The sequence below is a fragment of the Triturus cristatus genome, chromosome 9 (genome assembly GCF_964204655.1).
Source record: "Triturus cristatus chromosome 9, aTriCri1.1, whole genome shotgun sequence".
Taxonomy (NCBI): domain Eukaryota; kingdom Metazoa; phylum Chordata; class Amphibia; order Caudata; family Salamandridae; genus Triturus; species Triturus cristatus.
This window is the reverse complement of record NC_140592.1, coordinates 767,659,381-767,681,952: the sequence shown is the minus strand read 5'-3', so window position 1 is coordinate 767,681,952 and position 22,572 is coordinate 767,659,381. Positions and strand designations below refer to the sequence as shown.

At 46.5% G+C, this 22,572-nt stretch overlaps 1 protein-coding gene across 6 annotated transcripts in view; it reads left to right on the top strand.

Moving 5' to 3' along the window:
• KIAA0586 (KIAA0586 ortholog) overlaps positions 1–22,572 on the top strand; it is a 622,715-nt gene that overhangs the window by 463,743 nt on the left and 136,400 nt on the right. For 3 of the 6 annotated variants that reach the window (XM_085626123.1, XM_085626121.1, XM_085626119.1), the window contains exon 27: positions 5,642–5,825. The exons of 1 other annotated variant lie outside the window; for it this stretch is intronic. In XM_085626123.1, the coding sequence (XP_085482249.1) occupies positions 5,642–5,825 (184 nt within the window). The remainder of the gene's footprint in view (positions 1–5,641; positions 5,826–22,572) is intronic. 2 more of the 6 variants (XM_085626122.1, XM_085626120.1) reach the window with 1 other exon arrangement.

The window sequence follows — 22,572 nt, the reverse complement described above, 5'->3', positions numbered from 1 at the left end:
GCAGCTGGTCAGCGTCACCCACAGCACCCTGGTCCTCGCAGTCCCGAGTGCGCTAAACTCCCACTCCAGTCCGAGTTTCAAACAGCGCCCTTTCCCCAGTCACAGGCACAGCGCAGGAAATGTACCAGCGTGCAATTAGCTCCAAAAGATGAATCCAGGCGACAGGCAGCGAATTCCACTCCCTCGACTCGGAGGCGAGGATTATGCTCTATCTTTCTTTAATTCAAATTAGCAGCACTTCAAAGTTAAACAAAACCACTGTTCCCATGAACCACAGGGAACATAATACAAAACAATAGAGCGTCCATGGCTAGACAGTCCGACATCCATGCACCAATCACAGGGCTCCTGGGGGTATGTAGTCCTCTGTCCTTATCCATTCCTCCCATTTCGATGCTGTAGGCCAGCCAGTCCCAGATCCTCACGAATCCTGTTTGCCAGAATCGCCTTCTTGGATGCGACAGGTTCCTTATTTAGCAGTCACAGTGTGTACAGTATTTCTATCACAGCAGTATGATCAAAGGAGCGCCAGTACACTTCTGCTCACACGTCTATACATATTCCACAATTGTCCTGTACTTTTAGGTAAAATTTGATTTCAGTGGCCACACAATCGAAGAAGAGTTTGCCAAGGTCATCTGCAATGAGCTTCATCTTTTCCTTCCTCACATGGTTTATGGCTTCCAGGCTCTGCTGCTCCAGCTCCCTCATCTGACGGTGAAGTGCCTCACTCTGCTCCTCTGCAGCTGTACACTGTCCTTTACAAATACTGGCACATTGAAAGGGTCGTCAGAGGTTGTAAGCCTTATGAAAACGCAGTTCAATGTACACTCCGACAGCTCTGCGCCCACCACCGTCACCGGCCTGAATCCGAGGCTCCAGTCTTCGACATAAACCGAGGAGACAGCGCCCCTGCATATATATATATATAATGTCTGCAAAAGTAGAGCAAGTGTGTACACATTTATTACTACAGCGCAAAGGTAAAATTCGCTTTTGTTACAACAGTACAGCAAATTGACGTGAGAGAAACACGTTATACTGCCTCAAAGATCGTATGTCATTATTACTTTGCACGGGAAGCTACTCTCCTAAATTTTGCAATATTTATTCAAAATGATTTTAACTTGCTTCACAAATTTAACCCCTTTCACACCGGTGTTGGTTAAATACCTTTTGTTAAAAGAAATCTACATGAAAAAAATGACATGGCATGAATCATCTATGCTTCTGTGTAGAATATAATATGCTAGTCATTACCTTTATTGCATAAGTTTATGGGCTGCATGACTCACTTGAAGCTTCGCTTCTTGTGTGTCATGGCACGACCCGAGTGTCAATACTGGTGATAAAAATCATATTACACTCTGCGCAAATGCATGTATGATGTATATCAAAAATCTGCTTTCCAGTTTATCACTCTGCCATTCTTGCACCAGTTTCCAAACACTGATAATAAAACACGAAATACTATCCCACCAAACACGTCTCACGAACAGATTTTTGCGAATTTCAGCGACAAAAATATTAAGCTACAATAACCTTGTATTAAAAATATCGACAACAAGAATATCGTGGAGGTAAGAAGGTATAGGTACATACACCATATATAATATACAAATAGATGTACTATCACTTTACTCCACTTTGTACATGTTCGTATCGCAAGGCACGTAGAGGTGGAGTTAAGTGTAAAATTACAGGCCTCCAAGTGTTGGCTTTTAAAAAAAAAATATGAAAAGAGTTCGGGAACGGGCTGCAACTTACAAGGGATGAGGTTTACAGGATGCTAGGTCTTTACTATTTATTTTTTTAATATATAAGATGGCCAGAGAACCCACCAGACTCGTCAGGGAGGGTGCGAGGCTGTACACCAAGTATTTCATGTCCATATTAATTATGGCTGTAGTGGTACTGGTGTAAGGGCTAGGTATCCAAAATGAGAAGTTTGTAACCTCTGGGTTCAAAGAGAATCTATAGATAACTTGAGTTTTGCTCGCGTTTTCTATGACATCAAGTGGAATGCTTCCGTGAAAAACACCCACTCATCTACTATTCACATGGTAATTAATGGACTTTTTTTCCATAGTATTTTGTAGCGCGAACTTGACCCGAAGGTATAGGGGCGCTTTACATGAGCACCAGTTACGTTACACAAAGACACATTCATTTTTTGTAGGCACGGGGAGATTAAGTGATTTGCCCAGAATCACAAGATGTTAAGCGTCATGGCCGAGACCCGGTTCCCCAGATTGGAGATCGACCGCCCTAGCCCTTAGGCTACATTATCTCCGCAAACTGGCCCTGTTATGCCATCCCTCTCACCCTATGCTAACCAGCCGGAAAGAGCATTATGCGTTGATATTTTTTTATTGTATATTACTGATCTGTTTTTATCACCATATTATTTAATACTGGTCTGTGTTTTATATCAAATGATAAATTGCGGAGGTCGTTATTTTTTAACAGCTTAAGGTGTATATTTACAACTGGCCACTAGATGTCTCCCTGGGATCACATAAAAAAATGTTCAAAGCCTTAGTAAATCAGCAAAACTGTTTTTCCTTTGTATTTGCTTATACTTTTAAGAAAGAGTTAATTTGGTAGTCTTATTTTCGCAGGTTTAGCGTCTGGATTTTGAAAACATACTCCCATGTATAATGCTTCCTCATAATGATCAGTCTTTTGCATTTCGTCGGCACTAGACACTTGTTTCAGCATTTCTGAACACACTGCCAAAACGCTTAAATTAGAAAATGTATATCGCAAGATTTCACCTCACCAGCATTGCTAATCGGTGTGTTTCTGACCCAAATATTTAATTTAACAGTGCATATTTCTTTCATTTAAAAAAAATAAAAATTGCCCACTTTTTTCTTAAGAGTCCACTACCGGCGCTTTGGAGTGTAAAAGTTGATGAATACCAAGGCTGCTTAAAGTTGATTCCACCTCATGCCTCTTGCTTGTAATCCCACCCCCTACGTTTCCTGTCTTTATCTCACTCTTGTAGGTTATTTTGTCATCCTTGCTTTCTCCCTTTGTGGTAGTATTTTCCAATATATCTCTCCTCCTTCTTTCGCCTTGGCCTGCCCAATCTAGTTCAAAGCTTGATGATGAAAAATCAACCTCGGTCCCCAAAACGACTGGTAGAAAAAAAAAATTCAACTCTATATTGAACTCCACAGTGCGGAATTAAGTAGTCGCTTTAAATGAGCATGATAACCGCTACTTTAAAGATCGCACTACTAACTCCTATGATAAACAAGCACTGGCAAGGAAATTTTAAACTAAGACCTTTGCCAGTGTGTTTTGAAGATTCGGCGCAGCATCGCCAAAAAAAGGAAAAGGACAGGATGATAGTGGTCGCGTTTTTCCATATGTTAGTGCAAGCGTGATGACATATACACGGGTCACCAAGGAAGCACGCGCCCGCGTAACGATGCAGTTGACATTTAATTTCTAGTTCGAGCATTCGAGACCTCTTGAATATACTTTAGTATATACTTATATGTACTTTGTGGGCTCTGGAGATCAGCCCTAGGACTTGTCTGCTTCCACTTAGGGACTTTTTTTTTCTGTTCAACTGCCTCTATTAAACGGTCTTGATAGAAAACGACCAGTAGAGGTCAGTAAAATACCAGAATTGCTTTCTGCTGGTTCAACTGCCTCTTTTTAACTGTCTTGATAGAAAACGATCAGTAAAGGTCAGTAAAATACCAGAATTGCTTTCTGTTGAGGGACTTTCTTTTTTAAATTTTTCTAGCAACTGACTCTATTTAACTTTCTTGTGATAGAAAACAACCAGCAGAGGTCAGTAAAAAAACAGAATCACTTTAGCATTCTCTAGATTCCAGTCCATAGAAATTGTCTTTCACAAGCACCCGTAGACAATAATATTTTTCTCAAATCTTGTATTTTCAGTGATATGACCACCGAAGGCCCCGATTCTATATTAAAACAAGAGCTTTGGACTATACCGTTTCCTGCTGAAAGGCAATATTTCTCTCCATGTGTTCCCATACCTGGTGTGTTACGCAGTTTAGTGCTTACTTTCCCTCCATGTTAAAGAACAGTAGATCTTTCAGCACCTAGGCTAATGTGCTGCATAGCTAAATACATATAAGGTCCCAAAGGCGAGACCGATTGCATTGCAAGTGCTTGTTTTATGTACCGTTCCAAGACGGTGGCCGCTAGTTAGAATGGTAAATACAAAAAAAGTATATATACAACATTTTTAATGACTTGAAACTGGAAAGCAGAAGCCTGGCAGCAAATGACAGTTGCTGGACCCTCCAAAATTGTTTTTTAAAAGTATATTTTTCAAAGACTGCGGAGGCTGTTTGAGCAACAGAGGAGCGTGTGGAGAGAGGCAGTGGGGTGAGGGAGGGGGCACGGGAGCATTGGATGAGCTTGCGGTATAGGGTGGAGAATAAAAAAAAAGTTTAAAAATCCCAGCGCGGGGGAAGCAAGTACAAGGCCAGGGGAGAAGGGAGCAATGCAGGTCGCATGGGGGTGGGTATGAAATGAGAAAAGCAGTATGTGAGGGAGTGAGCAAGTGAGGGAGCAATGCAGAGCACAACGGAGAGGGTATTTGAGGGGAGGGAACTGCACATGAGAGAGAACAAGACACATGCACTCTCATGGAATGCTTACAGACATAGATAAAAGTAATTCCCTAAATGTAAAGTAGTGTAAAGATACATGCCGCTCAATCAAAAGAATGGTAAAGAGGTTATGCTCCAGGGGAGGGACAAAAACAAGAACAGGAATGCAAAACATTGATCGAGAAGCAAGCAAATGACAGAGGCGATAATGCCAACCAATATTAAGCAGTAGGTGGATTCGAAGCCCACTATACTTTTTTTTTTATTGGTCCACAAAAAATCTTTTGCAAGTCAAAACCTAAAAATGTCCTCCCTTGACCTGACATCTTTCTCATCTACCTCCTCATTGCTGGACTTATCTGGGGTCAGATATATTGGAGAGAGTGCCAGTATCACAATTTGTCCGACTTGGATTGCCACCAAAGCTGGATAGCCACCGGTTAGGGTATAGATCTCAACATGGCACTAAGATTATTCTGCTTTCACTGCTAAACATTGTGCTTGCTGCTGCTCACAATGGTGAACTATATTCTAAGCTACTTTTAAGTCTCTCAGCTAGGTTTGATAAGGTGGCTTACCGCCTAATCCCTGACCATCATAAAATGGTGGAGAACTGTAAAGTAAAGACCTGTTGGGTTCGCCAGTGCATGTTTATAATTCATTTTTGGATTAGAAAAAGTCAAGTTTTGTAGTGTGCAACCTACAAATAAATAATAAAAATATAAAAATTATTGCTACATGTTTGTACCTTTTTGTTTTAAAGTTGGGGCGTAGTTACTTGTGTAGCATAAAAAGGCTCACTCAATTACTTCAATTTGAGATTTTCAAAATAGCCAGTCATTCATTTTTATTTATTTCGTTATTTACATTCCACAAGGCATGTTGCCTTGCTAATTAAATAAGGTCTAATGTGCCCACTCACTTTAACTTTCATGTTTCAAAGTTCTCAACAATTTTGGTAGTTGACTTAGATTGCAGGCCTCTGTTGTCTGTTTTTTTACAACGCCACTTCATCGGTCCGTTTTCTTTTCCCCCAGATTTCAGATGATGAACATAGTTCAGGAGAGATCCATTATGGCCAAAGACCTAGATTTACAGGTGCAGCAAAAAGCGTTGTGTTGGGACGTTCTGCCTACATGGACCACCCTGTGGGCGCGGACCACGCCACAGAGCATCGAAACAGGCCATCGTTACCTAGACAGCTTGATGGAGCCCAAGGTAGTCTGTAAAATCAAATTTATGTTTATTTAGCCAGCACCACAATCTGATTTCTTTCTTTGATTTAGTGGTTTGCATATTCTTGTTAATTCCCAATAGTAGGAACCTGTTCTAGGCAGGACGAATGCTGCTCTTAGTACCCATCCTGTAGCTCTATCGAGTGCTAGATTTGATGTGAAGGCTGAGGTATAAAGGTCTATTTCACTTCCTCCCTTGTGTTTTAGGTTATGCTTATAACTTTGTCTAGGTGAAACTGCACAAAACTTCACATGAAATGATTTCTTCTTTGGTCAAGGTTTTAAAGTTTAGTACACGGAGGAGAATCACCATTGCTACCAAAAGCCCAGAATCTGTTTTCTTCATTATGACTCCCACAGGGTGATCACTGATCGCTTACTAAAAAAACTGGTAGATGGAATAACACTAACATTTTATGTAAATCCATCAGTGTTTTCCTGTGATCTTCAATAGAAAATGTATGTATGGAGTGAAAGGTTCTCTAATTCTGGGGATGTTGGCAGACTTGGCCGGAAAAGTGCTCTAAGTCTGGGGATGTCAGAAGATGTAACCTTTTTCTGAAGCGGCGTGGAAATTAATAGGTTGTAGGGGCGTGGAAATTAATAGGTTGTGTGAAGCTACCCGTTTAACTTCATCCTTTATTTTGTAATGTCTGCGAACTACCATGAAGTTAATGAAGATTCCTGTGGAAATCCTTTTCCTCGGACTGGTAGAGGGGTGTGATGTTGGTGGTAAGGGATAGAGAAACACCCCACAAAAAAGCTAAATTTGGTATAATCTCCTGAGGGGCTTGAATAACCCATCTTTGTATAAAAATTGCTACATTTCGCAAGCAATTTGTGGACAATTTGAAAATCTATATCTTCCAGAGCCAGTCTAGGGTGTTACGGCATTGACTTCGCCCTACAGTATAATCCTAATTCTTGCTCTACCCCCTAGCGAGAACCCTGCAGTCGTACTATTGCACACAGTTCTGTCTCCTTTCCCTAGTACCAGTTGGCACTGGTATATACTGCTTGTTAGAAATGGGGTTTTCTATTTGACAGTGGCTGGCGCCGATGTCAAATAGTGGCCCTTCTTCCTAAGTCAGAGTAAGGAGGCTACATCCTTTGATAACCCCTGCTCAACCCTGTGGTAACGTAGCACGAGCAGACAGGCCTATATCAGAGGCAGTGTGTGAAGCATTTAGGACCATACACAATAGCGCAGGAGATACGCTACAAAATAGACACCACAAGCAATTAGAAAAAATAGTTATCTTTACATAGTTTAAACACAAAATTGGGAAATGCTCAAAGATCCACAATGCACGTAATTACAGATTTGTCTCAGGAGCGATGAAAGCGCTTGTGCGTGCGGATGGAACAAACTTGGTTCGGGGCTGGGGTCTATGCGACCCGGTGTTGCACAATGTACAAGGCACCTAGGATATAAAGGGGCACGGTACACAGCTCCTCAGAGAGGGTGCGGGATGGCAAGCGGACCCACAGCGGCCACAGTTCCTGGGCGGTGGCGATCCGCAGCGTGCACTCACGGTAATCCTGGGACGGGCGTGAAAGCGGCACCCAGCGGCGCACGCAGAAGTTGGCTAGGCTCTCGAGGTGGAGCTAGCGGGGGCACTCAGCGGCGCAGCCCTTCAGCTGCAGCGGCCCACAATAGCGATAGCGATGATTCTTGTGTCAAGGTAGGGTTGGGCACTCAGCGGCACAGCTTTTCGATGGCGGCGGCCTAAAATAGTGATAGTAAGGACTCTCAAAGCCAATGCGGGCCTGCAGCGACACAACTCCTCGGCTGCAGACGCCCACAGTGACGGTTGTACTGATTCTCGTAGTATGTCAGATGCGGGCACCCAGCAGCACAGCTTCTCAGCAGCAGCGGCCCACAATAGCGACAACAAGGTTTTTCGTAGCAAGGCCAAGGTAGGCACTCAGTGGCACAGCCCCTCGGCTGCAGCGGGCCACAATGGCGTCAACAATGGGTCTCGTAGTAAGGTCTATGCGGGCACTCATCGGCACAGCTCCTCAGCTGCAGCGGCCCACAGTGGTGATAGCAATAGTTTCCGTAGACAAGGCAAATGCGGGCACTGAGCGGCACAGCTCCTCAGCTGCAGCGGCCCACAATGGCGATAGCAATAGTTTCCGTAGACAAGGCAAATGCGGGCACTCAGTGGCACAGCTCCTCAGCTGCAGCGGCCCACAATGGCGATAGCAATAGTTTTCGTAGGCAAAGCAAAAGCGGTGTTCCCCACAGTAGATTCAGAGGCCCTGGATTTCTCGACAGATGCCTCACCTGTGAGTAGGATTCCTCTCAATAAGAATACGGGCTGCTGATGAATGAAGTCTAATGTCCCTGAGACTTCAGCAGGAGGCAAGCTCGATTCAGACCCTTGGGTAGTTGCTTCAGTGGATGGATCAAAGTTTCAAAGTCCTCTCCCTCTCGTACACGGCCAGAGGTTCGTCTTGGCATCCCGAAGTTACACACCACAAAGGGGTTTCAGCTCAGATCTTTATACCCCAAAATTCTTTGTTCTTGAGAAAGTCACAAATCACTCGACCCGGCCAGAACCAGTTTGGTGTCGACTTGGGTCACTTTATTTACGAGGCTGCATCCTCCCTTTCAGGGAGAGGGGTCCACCAACAGGCACCCAGCGGGAGGTGGAGCCATCATTCACCTTGCCAGGCACAGCCCTGCTCAGATCAAAGGGGTCACCTCTCCCTATACTTCAACGGCCGATTGCTCCATTCGACCCAGGTCGGCCCCGGCCTGCCCTGGCCCTCTAAACCAGACAACCAATACACATACCAGTGAAACACACAGAAAGAGTTAGACAAAAAGATACCTACTTTCCAAAAGCGGCAGTTGCACACGCAGAACATAAAGACAATCACTACTGCCAGATGCACGTTAATATTTGGAGCAGAAGCATACCAAATTAGATCTCCCTAGCATGTTCCTTGATACTACTAGGACTACACCGGTTCATCGGTTATTTTATAATAAGGAGCATTCGCGCTGTGTCACTGAATGGCAGTGGCACAGCGCCCAGAACATCTAACGCCAGCAACCATGAAGGAGACTTAAACGAAAAAAATGGAAGGGAGACTTACGCCAATGGTGCCAGGTCTAACACTGCTGTTTTGTTCAACCGTTGAAAACAGCATTTTTATTTGTTTGGCAATTTGAACCTGTATGACACATCTGCCCAAAACCTTCAAAGTAGAAAATATATCCTCTTAAAATGCATCCAAGGACGCTGCATGCAGATTGGTGAAAGGGGAGTGAACCTGGGTGAATTTGCAAAAAGCTGCATTTTATAATAGGGTATGATAGGATAGTCATTTTTAAAGTGCTCGAATGCCGCGGCGTCTTGGCGCTGGGAGTGTACGGAGGAAGACTGGGCAGTAGAACCGATAATTTAATTTGAGGGAAACCGCCAAGATTTCAGCATTTTCCTCAAAAACTGCTGGTTAGGTTGAAGTCTCATGGTAGAAGGTAATTGGTTCCATAGTTTGGCTGCACAGTGTGATAGACTCCAACCCCTCCATTTAGCTCTCCGAATTTTAGGAGTATGGATAAGGCCCATGTTAGTAGATCTGAGAGTCCTGGTGGGAGTGTACCATGAGAACACCTCCTGGATCTCCACTGAACCACCTCCATAAAGTGCCTTGTGCACTAAACAGAGGGCCTTAAATTCCACTTGTTGCTGGATAGGGAGCCAATGAAGTGATCTTATGCCCGTGAGGTAGAATTACGTTTGGGAATTTTTAGTAGCAATTGTGCCGCAGCGTTTTGTAGTGATTGCAATTTCATCCTCTGACTTTTGTCAATGCCCATAAAAAGAGCATTGCAGTAGTCTAATTTTGAAAGAAAAAGAGCAACTACTACAGTTTTCCGAAGCTCCTGCGGGATGAAAGGGAAGATCTTCCGTAAGCTCTTCAATAAAAAGAAGCAGGAGGAAGTCAGACGATTGACCTGGGCCGCGAAGTTGAGCTGATCATCAAAGATCACTCCTAGGTTCTTAACCTTAGCAGTAGGGCGGGGGCATTCACCTGCCTCTATCGGCCACCAAGTTTGATTCCACAGTGATGGGCCCTTGCCAAACTCCAGTACCTCCGTCTTATTGTTGTTTATCTTGAAGTTTTGACTCATCCAACTCATCATCTCTGTCAAACAGGCATGAAAGTTACTGGCAACGGTCTCTGGTTGTTTGGACACAGATATTACGAGCTGAGAGTCGTAATGAAATTGTCACTGTAAATTTGTTATGATTGCAAAAAGCTGCCACCCATGCAACATGCTCATTTAGTACTGGTGCGCACCCGCACTTGCTACAGGATGCACCAGAAAGCCATACCCCGTGCCCAGTGGTTGCTCGGCCTGTGCACAGAGCATAATGAGACCATTTACTGGGTGCAAAGCCACACCCTGGGCTCAGCAACTGCTAGGGATAGCCACAGAAAATCTCTAGTTGCTACTATATCCGCTACCTGATGTATACTTCCAAAGGATGTGCCTAGTGGGTACTGGGGCCAGTGTGACTAGGCACATGATGTGACCAGTGGTTCTGCATTTAGAACCCCCTGAGCATGGTTGATTCTCCAGTATTGAATCTCTCATAGATTCACATGCTTGCATCTTCCCTGTCGTCATGGTGGGAGTCTTGCGGTAGTTAGAAAAGAAGTACATAGAAACCACCAAAAGGAAAGAAAAACTTTGACATTCGTCAGCATCTTTATGTAGGTCCAAACTTTGACCAATCAGAGACCAGCCCTAGACCTCAACTCCCCAGTCAGAGCCACCAGACCTCAGATTTCTAACCGCACATCGCGTGTAAGGGAGTCTCCCTGAGCTCTGCTCAGTTTGTCAGTGAGTTAACTTTTGACCCTGCTTGAATTCACCTCAAGGTATTGTCTGTCTACCTTCTTTACTTCAAAGATGTCTGAGGGTTCTAAGAAGAGGCTTTTCAGGCCATGTAGATCCTGTGGGAAGGCAAGGCTTTTTTCTAAAAATCCACACAGACTGCCTTTTTGCCTTTATCCTAACCATACAGCCAAGGACTGTAAATACTGTAGAACTGTTTCAGCAAAAACTTTAAAGGATAGAGAGGCCATATTGTTGTTATGGCTCCAGAAAAAGAAATCAAAATTAGAATCTGGATCTGATGTTGAAGAGAGCCCTGGGCCATCCTCAGTTGAGAGGAAGCGTACAAATGAGGGTTCTACCTCATTAAAGGCTGATTTAAAGAAATTGAAGCCAGAGATTCTCCACTGCCGATAAAACAGCCCTTAAGCCTAAGGAATCAGGCCTGAAGAAATCCTCTACTGTCTCTCTGCCTGTCACACCTCTCAAACAAGCTTCGTCGACGAATTAAGCACCGTCGACAGACCTGTAGTCGAGAACTTAATCTAAATCCCCGACTTACATGGCGACGACTGCTTCGTTGACGGCCGTGGTGACTGCATCGTCGACGAACACGGTGACGACTATTTAATCGTCAACGGCATTGTCGACGGCTTCGGCAGTGACAACGACATACACTGTGTCAACGATTGCGTCTACAACTTCGTGGACGGGACCATCGACGAGGGAGTCGATGGCCCCGTCGACGGACGCTCAGTCGACGGCAGTGTTCAAATCACCCTCTCGGCCAGTATCGACGACGATCACTATCAGGCATCTACCGTCGTCGACGGATCAACAACCATTTGGTTCTAAAATCTCCAGGATTGTCACCTTTACCTAAGATTTCACCATTGCTCCCCTCTCACCTTCTTGATATGGAGGAATCAGGGCATGAAAGTCTTTTTGGCCCCGCTTACAGCCCCTCACAGCTCAGAGTTAAATGCCAGGAAACTGATGAGGAAGAGGAAGCGCAAGGACAATCAGAATATATGGAAGGGGACTATTCATTCTCGGGTCGCTCTCGGGCCCAACGTGACGACTCTTTCCAAGAGCACTATCCTTATGAGGCTTATGAAGAGCGTCAGGAGGTTCGGAGAGATTCCATGCTGGTGCCAGTCTCCCTGGTCACAGACCTTAGGCATGAGTTGAATGACTATTATAAAAGCTTCCTGGACTCTCACGCTCCAGTTCCTCCACCAGTGGTTACTCCGCTGTCTGTTGCGCAGGTTGAGAGACAGGCTCCTTAATGCATTACAATCCAGGATGATTACATTGAGAGTGAACCAGACAATCAACCTGAGGAAGGTGAGCTCACTCAGGATCCGCACCTACTTGGTCAAGAATGGGATGATTATGTGGCTCCATCTTCGCCTTCCCCTCCTCGGGAGATATTGGGGGCTTCCATGAAGTACCTGAGAGACCTCTAGAAGATTTGATTTGCCTTTGCCTGTGGTGCAAACCGAATGCTTTCTTTACAATTTTAAAGATGCAACGCAGAAATCAGATCCATTCTGATTGTAGATTACATTTGGAGTGAAGGTTTGAAAACAATGAAGAACCCAGCCTCCGCTCCTGCTGTGTTACCAACGATGGAAAAGAAATCCAAGGCACCTGATTCTGCTCCAGCATGTTTAATCGGCCATCCTCGTCCGGATTCAGTAATAATGGAAGCTGCCGAAAGGAGTTCTAGGAATCTGCAATCGCCTTGTTCGGTGCCTCCAGACAAGGAAGGCAAACGCCTTGACAGCAACGGCAAACGCTTCTCTATTATGGCTGCTACTGCTATCAAGGCCTCTAACGCCTTAGCAATTTTGGGAAGGTATGACTGTCAGTTATGGTCAGATCTGTCTCCTCTTCTCGAATACCTTCCTGAGGATAAAAAGAAAGAAGCGAAGGACCTCCTGCAGGAAGGTGTTAGAGTGTCTTCGGAGGTGATTGACTCCGCAATGGATTTGTCTTCTATTGCTTTCAGGCAAATGGCAGGTGCCGCAGTTCTTCGTAGACAGGGCTGGCATAGGGTGACGTTTCTCCGCCCTGAAGTTTAATCGAAAGTTCTGGACATGCCCTTCAATGGGGAAAATCTTTTTGGAAAGCATGTAGACGAAGAGCTACAGGGCGTCAAAAAGGATACTGAGACCGCACGTTCCTTGAGCACGCTGCAACAAAGGCGTTTTCAGTCCTTTCGTGGAGGTAGAGGTCAGTTCCAGCAAAGACCGTCTTACCATCATACAGAATTCAAACATATGGTCAACAGAGTTACAGACTACAATATGGAGGACAGCAACAATTTCGTGCCTCCAATCTGTCATACAATCAGCAATCAGCAAGCCTGCAGGTCGAGGAATATCACAGGATTCCTCAAGACGTCAGTGACGTTTGTCTTCCGTCAGCCACCCAATCTCATTTTCAGCCTCTCTGGTCCCATCAGCTCTCTCCATTTCTGAATCAATGGCAAGCCATCACGAAGGACAAATGGGTGCTGGACATCATCCAACACGGCCACCCCCTAGAATTCGTCCACAAGCCTCCTCAAACTCCTCCTCCAAGACAAATGCATCATCATTTGTCCTTGCTAAGGCAAGAAATTTCGACTCTACTAAAGAAAGGGGCGATAGAGAAGGTGCCTTTTGGACAACGAGGGAAGGGCTTTTATTCCAATTTCTTCCTAATAAAGAAAAAATGCAGGAAATAGAGACAGGTCATGGACCTCAGGCTGCTAAACAAATACCATGGATTATGTGAATATCTATGCACCCGTGTGTGCTGCTATTTTTATTTTTATTTGAAGTGTTTAGTCATACGTGAAAAATGGTGCAAAAGGATCAGAGCTCCTTCTCTCAATTTGTGGGACGGGCAATGTTTCAAAAAATTGTAAAATACCCCTCACACACTGAAACCTGATTCAGTGTCATGCTTGATCATTGGGGTCTTCCCGCACCTCTGTGGGACGGCGCGTGCTACGACTTACGTAGACGCAGGCGCACTTTATTCAGTGATTGGTGAGTATGTGTAGTGTGTGGGATCATGAAAAGAAAATGTGAGATGGTTAAAAATTCTCTGGCTAGTGGAACGAAAATACTTTGTCTTCCCTGGCTGAGAATAGTAAAAGTGGGGAGGTGTAGATGGTGTACTATAATGAGTCACCTCCTAGAAGGTCAACATGTTTCAGAAGCCATCCCCTTGGCTTTCTTCCTCAGGACCAAAAAACTGATCCCTGTTACACCTTAATGGGTGATAGAATAAATGTACATATGCCTGATAGTTACAAACACTGTCCTTTGTTCCCTGTTATGGTTGTAGAAAAATATACCACTTGTATATCTTAAGAACCTGAAAAGAAAAATATTTAGGATGAATCATGGCTTTCATCATTTATCTTTATCTATTCACATCACCATCCCGTGGAAAGTTTTAAGCTTTTTTGTGATATATTTCTCTTGTGCAACTCTGTTGTAGGTAATGGTACCATTTGGTAAATATCCTCTACTCATAAATCATCTGAAAGAACACTCCTTGTGATTTCTAGTGCCCAGTATCACATTTATTCAACATTCTTTCATACATATGTATCTCCTAGCAAGATACATCTTATGTTACAATACATTCATACATAAAGGAAGTATTTGTACACTCCTATTGTGCCCCAAAAGGTTACAGATTAATGTTCACAGCAAACGAGCACTCGCATTCATACTCCCATGACGAGCCTTGGAAAAAATGGGAGATGTTTGGCAAAAGTCTGTGCACTCGTCCTTTTTAAACTGTGATCTCATGGTGTGTCTTTTAAAAAAAAAAAAATTGTATTCATGCTCTCAAAAGGACGTGCCATAATAATACATACTTTAGAATTTAATCGTTATCGCTCCATGAGCTCACACGAGCGGTGTACGGCGCCTTCAAATAAACACTGTGGGTATTTTAAAAGAACACAAGGAAAAACAAGGTTTTAACGCCAGGGTCGTTTTTAAACAAACAAGCGTGGTCTCTTTGGCTTTTTTAAGGCCATGCCATTGTCCTACTTACATGCTGGAAGGAGCGCGATCACCAAAGGAAGTACCTTCTCGTGGCTCGTCGGAACCTGACTGAGGTTTGCCAGAGCCCGATTTTTTAAAGTGCAAGGAGGCATGCTTGATAAGAAACAGGTGTGGCTGGAAACACTAGACCTTGAAATTTTAAAGATGGCCGTCGGTAAATGGACCCAAAACAGGGTTCATTTTGATCCACTTCCTGTTGGAACAATTAACACTGAATCGGTTGAAAAAACACTAGACCTAGGAATTTTTAAAGATGGCCGCCGGTAAACGGGCCCAAAACAGGGTTCATTTTGATCCACTTCCTGTTGGAACGATTAACACTGAATCGGTTAAAAAAGCAAGCATATATTTGTTTGTTTTGAGGCTTATCAGGTTTCAGTGTGTGAGGGGTGTTTTACAATTTTTTGAAACATTACCCTTCCCACAAATTGAGAGAAGGAGCTCTGATCCTTTGCACCATTTTTTACGTATGACTAAACACTTCAAATAAAAATAGCAGCACACACATGGGTGCATATATATTCACATAATACATGATAGAATCCCTATGTTGGATAACAGTATCAAGAGGAGGATGATTCTACCTTTTTCCTCTTCACTCCCTCCTTTGATTTTTTGATTATTCTTGACAGCGTACAGCTGTGGGAGTTTGGTTCACCGCTGAATCTAAACTTCATCTTTCTAGAGAGATAAAACATCCTCCTCTCATCTTTGATAGAACACCCTTAACCCAGATCACAAAAACAGAATATACACACCAGGTTACAACAGACCGACCACAAGAATGGCAGAAAACACAGGCCTAACCTTCTCGGAAGAAGAGATAGACAGCATCATAGCCTCATTGAACAACTTCGAGGGACTAAATATACCAGATCCAATACCTACAAACAATGACTGGGACGAGAAAGAACAACTAAGGCGCACTCAGATCAAAACAGCCCTCCATGGTCTCCTCATGACTGAATATCTTAAAAGCAATGCGGCACCTAATGGGCTAATAGTAAGAAATGAACCATACATTTTTCAACATGCTAAACAAATGCATAAAAAAGAAGCAGTCGTTCAGAATGTTGTCCCTTCAAGAGATTCTCTTAATAATAAACACAAGGGAGATTTTCTAGCGTCCCTCGATCTCTTGGACGCATACTTTCACATCCCCATTCATGCAAAGCATTACCAATTCCTAAGGTTCTAGGTGGCTGGGGATCACTACCAGTTCAAAGTTTTACCATTCATCCTTCGCTCAGCTCCCCGAGTTTTCACAGAATGTATGGCCCCGGTAGCGGCTTTTCTGAGAAGGCAGGGACACCAGGTTTACCCTTACCTGGACGACTGACTAGTGAAAGGAGCTACATTTCACTCTACCAGAAATTCTACGCGGGCTTGTCAGTGGCTCTTCAAGTCTCTGGGGTTACAACTCAACATGGAGAAGTCACAATTGATTCCAAGCCAGAAGCGTATTTTTCTAGGGGCGTTTCTGAACACAAAGTCGATGAAGACGTTTCCCACTTCAGAACGGAAGCTCAAGATAATGCGCTTAGCATTCCTTCTAAGCGCGACAGAGTCCACTTCTGTGAGAGTATTCAAGTCCTTACTGAGGATGCGGTCATGATGCATCCCGTTGATCTTGAATTGCCGGCTACATATGAGGCCTCTCCAGGAGCAGTTAGACATGCAGTAGGTGCAGGGGCACGGTTCATTCGAGGACATCATTTCTCTCTCTCAGACAATGAAACAGGCTCTGTCATGGTGGGAAAAAAGCAATATCTCTCCAGGTCTCTCTTTTAAACCAGCACAGCCTCTTTATATTATGACAATGGACGCTTCAACAGACGAATTGCAAATCCATGGAAAATGGTCCGTTCAAAAAACATTTTTAGAAACCTTTTTACACATCAGTCTTTTGGAGCGGAGAGCAGTTTTTCTGGGGCTGCAAGCTTTTCTTACCAGAATTCAGGGATCCTCTGTTCTGGTAAGAACAGACAACACCACAACAGTGTTCTATCTTGCCAAAAAAGGGGGCACCAGGTATTTCACATTATCAGAACAGGCCCAGGAGATTTGGATGTGGCTAATTCAACACAACATAACATTGCAAATACAGCATGTTCCGGGAGTGGACAACGATCGGGCGGATTTTCTAAGCAGAACCAATTCCCAATGTCATGAATGGACGTTAAACGTGGACCAGCTGAGACGAGTCTTCAAACTGTGGGGCACTCCAAAACTGGATCTTTTCGCAACAGAAAGCAACAGGAAGTGAGAAAAGTTCTCCAGCTGGTTTCCTCAGAAGAACTCTTGGGGGAACGCTCTGCAGATGCAATGGACGGGGACATTCGCCTATGCGTTCCCGCTGTTTCCCCTCATCCCAAGAGTATTGAGCAAGATGAAGAAAGAACCATGTCATCTCATTCTCATAGCTCCGTCATGGCCAAGGTAGTTTTGGTACACAGAGTTTCTTCTGTGCTCGATATCTCCGCACATTCTCTTTCCTCCACTACCAAACCTGCTCTCAATGAACAACAGTCAAATTGTTCATCCTCAAATAAAATCTCTAAGTTTGTCAGCTTGGAACCTCATGACTATGAATTCACTGTTGTGTAGTTCCTATATATCCTATACAGAATCTGCGCGTTCAGATAACATAAACTGTGGGTTTGGTGGCAGACTGGTTCCGAGCACCCCCACCAAGAATGTTAACCTGTTTGCATTAGCTAGCTCACAGTGCCATTAGAATCTCCTCTTATCGGGTAGAGAATAGTTTCTGGCAACCTCAGAACATGACAACCCTGATCCCTCAGAATTGGGGGAACAATCTACTACTTTTCACCTAGTCACTCGTGCTCACTTATTCGGTCTCAGAGAGTTTACACAGAAGAAACAGTTGGCCGTGTTACAATAAGAATGTATTGCACAGTTGTTCATCTAGTGTAAAATAGATGTGCTGCAACAGCCATTAGACATTAGCATATATATATGATTAGCAGTACAGTGAAAATAAAAGGATAATACAGTTCTACCATCTTGCAATAATCATGGCTATAAAATGCATGATAAAAAGAGAGCGCATACTCCTGCGATGCCTGTCTAGATGTACCTAAGTATACCTAGCATGTGAGTAGATGTGAAGCCAAGAATCCCTCTAGGTTTTAGTCTAACCCCATTACCTGAAGTGAGAGAATGTGGGACCCCATCCTGGTCTCGAGTTGGCCCACCACGCGAGGGATGTGTTAGACCACTGTCAGCTGGAGCGTCTGCATGCAGGAACCTCAGCGTCTCTGGTCAGTGTCGGCTGGAAGTCTCGGTCTCCTCTCTCTAACCCTAGTAAGAAGTTCTGTATTTATACAGAAAGTATCTAGGGTTCCTTTGTCCCTTGTATCTGAAAGAAGCACGTTAGTTATAGATTCCTTACCTTCGAATTACCCCCAGCGGTCAGACTGGATCCGGAAAGTTTTTTCGTCAGCAGTACCTCTGCACATCGGAAGGTGGCGTCTGTCGGCTCCGCGTCCGTCGTTGGCGTCGTGTCACTGGAATGACATTGCGGAGCTACTTAGATGCTGCCCTCGCACGCTGACATCAGTTCTTTTTTTTTTCCACGCCAGCCAGCGCAGATCCGGGAAGAGCTGTACCTTCAGTCACTTTTTGACTGACTTTTTCTCAGCTTTTGTTGACTTCTTTTTGAGTCCATCGACTCCTAGTGCACGAGGGATATCCGGCTTCAAGGCATGTGGTTCCTCTAACCGACTGATGTCGGTGACGGATCCGCACAGCGTGTGCCTCTTTTGCCTGGAGCACGACCACGACCCCAAGTCGTGCACCGACTGCCGGTCGATGGCGCCGAAGGCTTTGGGGGAGTGGTCCTGAAAGCTGCTTAAGAGCCGGCAGTCGGCTCCGCGCTGTTCGGGGTCCCGGTCGTGAGGGAGGTCGAGGCACCGGTTACGGAGCCACCCCCATTCGTCCAAGTCATCGAAGTCTTTGCATTCGATGTTGGGTAAGTCGAAGCATAAGAAGAAGCATCATCGCTCTTCAACTTCTCCTCGTCGGTCAGCCGACCCGACGAGGGATGCGGGAGATGCCCCTCCCGCGGCTTCGCTTGCGGAGCCCGAAGAGTCAAATCCGCGTTTCCCTCCCTTCCCGGGACCCGGAGCGACTCCCACCCACCTTCGTACGTTCTACGAGGCGATGCATGCCATCTTTGGACGGCCCGACACGCTGGAGCACCTTTGGGCCCTGCAGAACTGGTTGGGGGCCTAGGCCTTCTCCACCGACAGCTCCAGTGCCACAGGCCCCCCTTGGATCCAGGCCTGGATCCAGATCAGCGCCGCTTGACCTGATTATACCTTCACCGGCGCTGCTTCCTCTGGAAACCATTGCCGCATTCGATGCCGGTCAGCCCCCCGGCCGGCGTCGACCCTGGCCTCCGTCCCGACATGGACCCGGAGCCGGACCGGCGTCACCAGACGTTGGATCCGGAGCCGAGATGGGATTTTGTGCCCCTGCCTCCTGGAGTCCCTTTTCAGCCAGATTGGCACCCAGAGGATGAGAAGGAGGACTGGGGAGAGGGGTCAGGAGACCATCTAACTGATCAGATGGAATCTGAGCAGGACTGGAGAGAGGAACTGAGGGATGCCAGTGGTATGGACACCTTCCCTGACCTTGGTATTTTGTCTCCTACTACCGTGGCTATGGTGTAGGGAGCTTCGTACGCAGTGGTGTTGCGTAGGGCAGCCGAGGCTCTCAACCTCGAACTCCCTACAGTGACAGTCAGGACTAACCTCCTGACAGAGGTGCTTCAGGCGGCTGCGAGGTCTTCGGAGCCTCTGCTTCCGTTCGAGTCCCTTACTGATGTCCTTTTGGGCAGCTGGTCCAGGCCCAACACGGGGGCTCCCGTGGATAGGATGACCATGCTCTCCCAGGCTATTGCCGCCAGGAGGGATACGGCCAAGTTTGCGATCCTTTGTGGACTGGATACTGCCGACTCTCTGGATAGAACAATTTCTTCGTCTGTAGCTCTTAGACGCTAATCCTGGATGAGATCCACTGGCTTTTCTGGGGATGTCCAGAATACCCTCATGGACATGCCCTTTGATGGCCGTCGCCTTTTCGACGATGAAGCAGACGACGCCTTAGAGCAGTTCAAGGACTCACGAGCTACGGCCAAGTCCCTGGGCCTCTCCAGGTGCCCCGCGCAGTCCGCTTTTCGCCCCTTTTGTGGCTACGGAAGGGGGGCCCCTCTATGTCCCGCCCAGAGCCACAGGCCGCAGCAAGTTACCCAACCTTCGCGCGGTCTGGGACGTGGGAATAACCGTCATGGTCCCGGGGCCAGCGGGCGGGCCAGTCCACCAACCACCCCTCTGCAGCAGCCTCCAAACCTTCCTAGTCCGACATTTCAGGCCCATCAAATGCCCTTGGGCGGCAGGATTCGCCATCACCTCCCCCACTGGCGCACCATCACGTAGGACAGGTGGGTTATGCAGATAGTCTGAAGGGGCTACTCCCTCTGCTCCAAGGCTACCCCTCCAGCTATGCCACCGCAATACCACCACATGTCAGAGGATCACCTGGCCCTTCTCCAGCAGGACGTTATGGCTCTCTTGGCCAAGGGAGCCATTGAGCTTGTTCCTGTCTCAGAAGTAGGTTGTGGTTGTTATTCCCACTACTTTCTGGTCCCCAAGAAGGACAAGGGCATGTGTCCTATCTTGGATCTCAGGAACGTCAACCGCTTCCTCCGGAAGGAGAAGTTCATGATGTTGACGCTTGCTCAGGTCTTATCTGCCCTCTTCCCGCAAGACTGGATGGTAGCGCTGGACTTGCAGGACGCCCATTTTCACATCCCCGTCCTGTCGGCCCACCGGCGTTACCTGCGGTTCACGGTAAGCCACGAGCATTTTCAGTTTACCGTGCTCCCCTTTGGCCTTACCAGCGCCCCTGGGGTGTTCATGAAAATGACGGTGGTGGTCGCAGTTTATTTGCGCAGATCAGGGGTTTCAGTCCTCCCCTATCTTGACGACTGGTTTTTAAAGGCGGGCTCGCCCCAGGCAGTCGTCTCCCACCTCCAGACTACGGTCGGCCTCCTGCATTCGCTGGGGTTTTCCATCAATGTGCCGAAGTCACAGCTGAGTCCCTTTCAGAAGCTCCTCTTCATCGGAGCGGTTCTGGACACAACGCGTTTTCGGGTCTATCCTCCCGAACAGAGAGTCCGGGATATTCGGGGTATGATTCCGGTCTTTTAGCCCTTATCCCGGGTTTCGGTCAGACTGACCCTGAGGCTGCTGGGCCTCATGGCCTCCTGCATCCTGCTAGTAGATCATGACAGGTGGCATATGCGGGCTCCGCAGTGGGACCTGAAGTTCCAGTGGGCGCAGCATCAGGGCAATCTGTCTGATTGCGTTCAGATCTCGGAGGGCACTGCGTGACAACTGCAGTGGTGGCTCACGAACAAGGATTGGGTCGATGGCAGATCCCTCTCCCTTCCCCAACCAGAGCACACAGTAGTGACAGACGCATCCCTTCTGGGATGTGACGACAACATGGGAGAGGTGGAGATCAGAGGCCTCTGGTCTCCTGCGGAGTCCGGGCTCCATATCAACCTTCTGGAGCTCCGGGCGAACCGTCTTGCTATGAAGGAATTCCTTCCCTCTGTCCGGGGAAGAGTAGTGCAGGTGTTCACGGACAACACCGCCGGCATGTGGTACTGCAACAAACAGGATGGGATGGGGTCGTGGACCCATGTCAAGAGGCCCTTCGCCTCTGGACATGGCTGGAACATCAGGGCATATCCCTGGTGGTTCAACAGCTGGCAGGTTCCCTGAACGTCAGGGCCGATGAACTCAGCCACAGGTGCATGATGGATCACGAATGGCGTCTTCACTCGGAGGTGGTGCAAGGTCTCTTTCAACAGTGGGGAGAGCCTTGGTTAGATCTATTCACCACCGAAGAGAACGCGCAATGTCAGCTATTCTGCGCGTTGGTATTTCCAAGGCGGCACACGCTCGGCAACGCTTTTCGGCGCCAGTGGAGTTGCGGTCTGTTGTACGCCTTTCCGGCCATGCCACTTCTGTCCAGAGTGCGGAAGAAGATCAGGCGTGACCGGGCCCAAATCATCCTGGTGGCTCCGGATTGGGCACGAAGAGTCTGGTATCCCTAGCTGCTCAACATGGCCATCGATCCTCCGACCTGTCTTCGGGAGGATCTTCTGTCGCAGCAACAGGGGACGGTCCTCCACCCAAACCTGTTCAGCCTCTACCTCCTTGCTTGGAAATTGAGCAGCGGCAGTTGACGTCATTCGACCTGCCTCCCGAAGTCTGTGATGTAATCTTGGCAGCCAGGCGTTCGTCCACTAAAACGGTATACACCTGTCGGTGGAACAAATTTGTCGCATGGTGTAGGAGAGTAGGGTCTGCTTTCTATGTTCACCCCCACTTTTTGCTTTTGCTCCACTGGTTTTTGACTTAGATGTGGCTGTGGGCCTGCCAATCAGACCCACAGCCCAGCTGTTCTCTCTCTAAATTCATACTATGTACTTTAGGTGCATAACCCATTTTGTAAGAATCACCTTATTGGCCCCTGTATAGTGTACCTTAGGTACCCAGGGCATAGGTGTACCCTAGGCCTGCCCGGGGCTGCAGCATGTATTATGCCACCCCTGGCCTGGCCTTCCATTATGACACAACTGGCTGATCACTCAGCTGGGGCAAGGTTGTGTAATCACCCCTTGCTTAGGTGTAGTATTCCTATACCTACCTTATATATAGACACGTGTACCTATCAGCCACTCCTATGGCAGGCCTTAA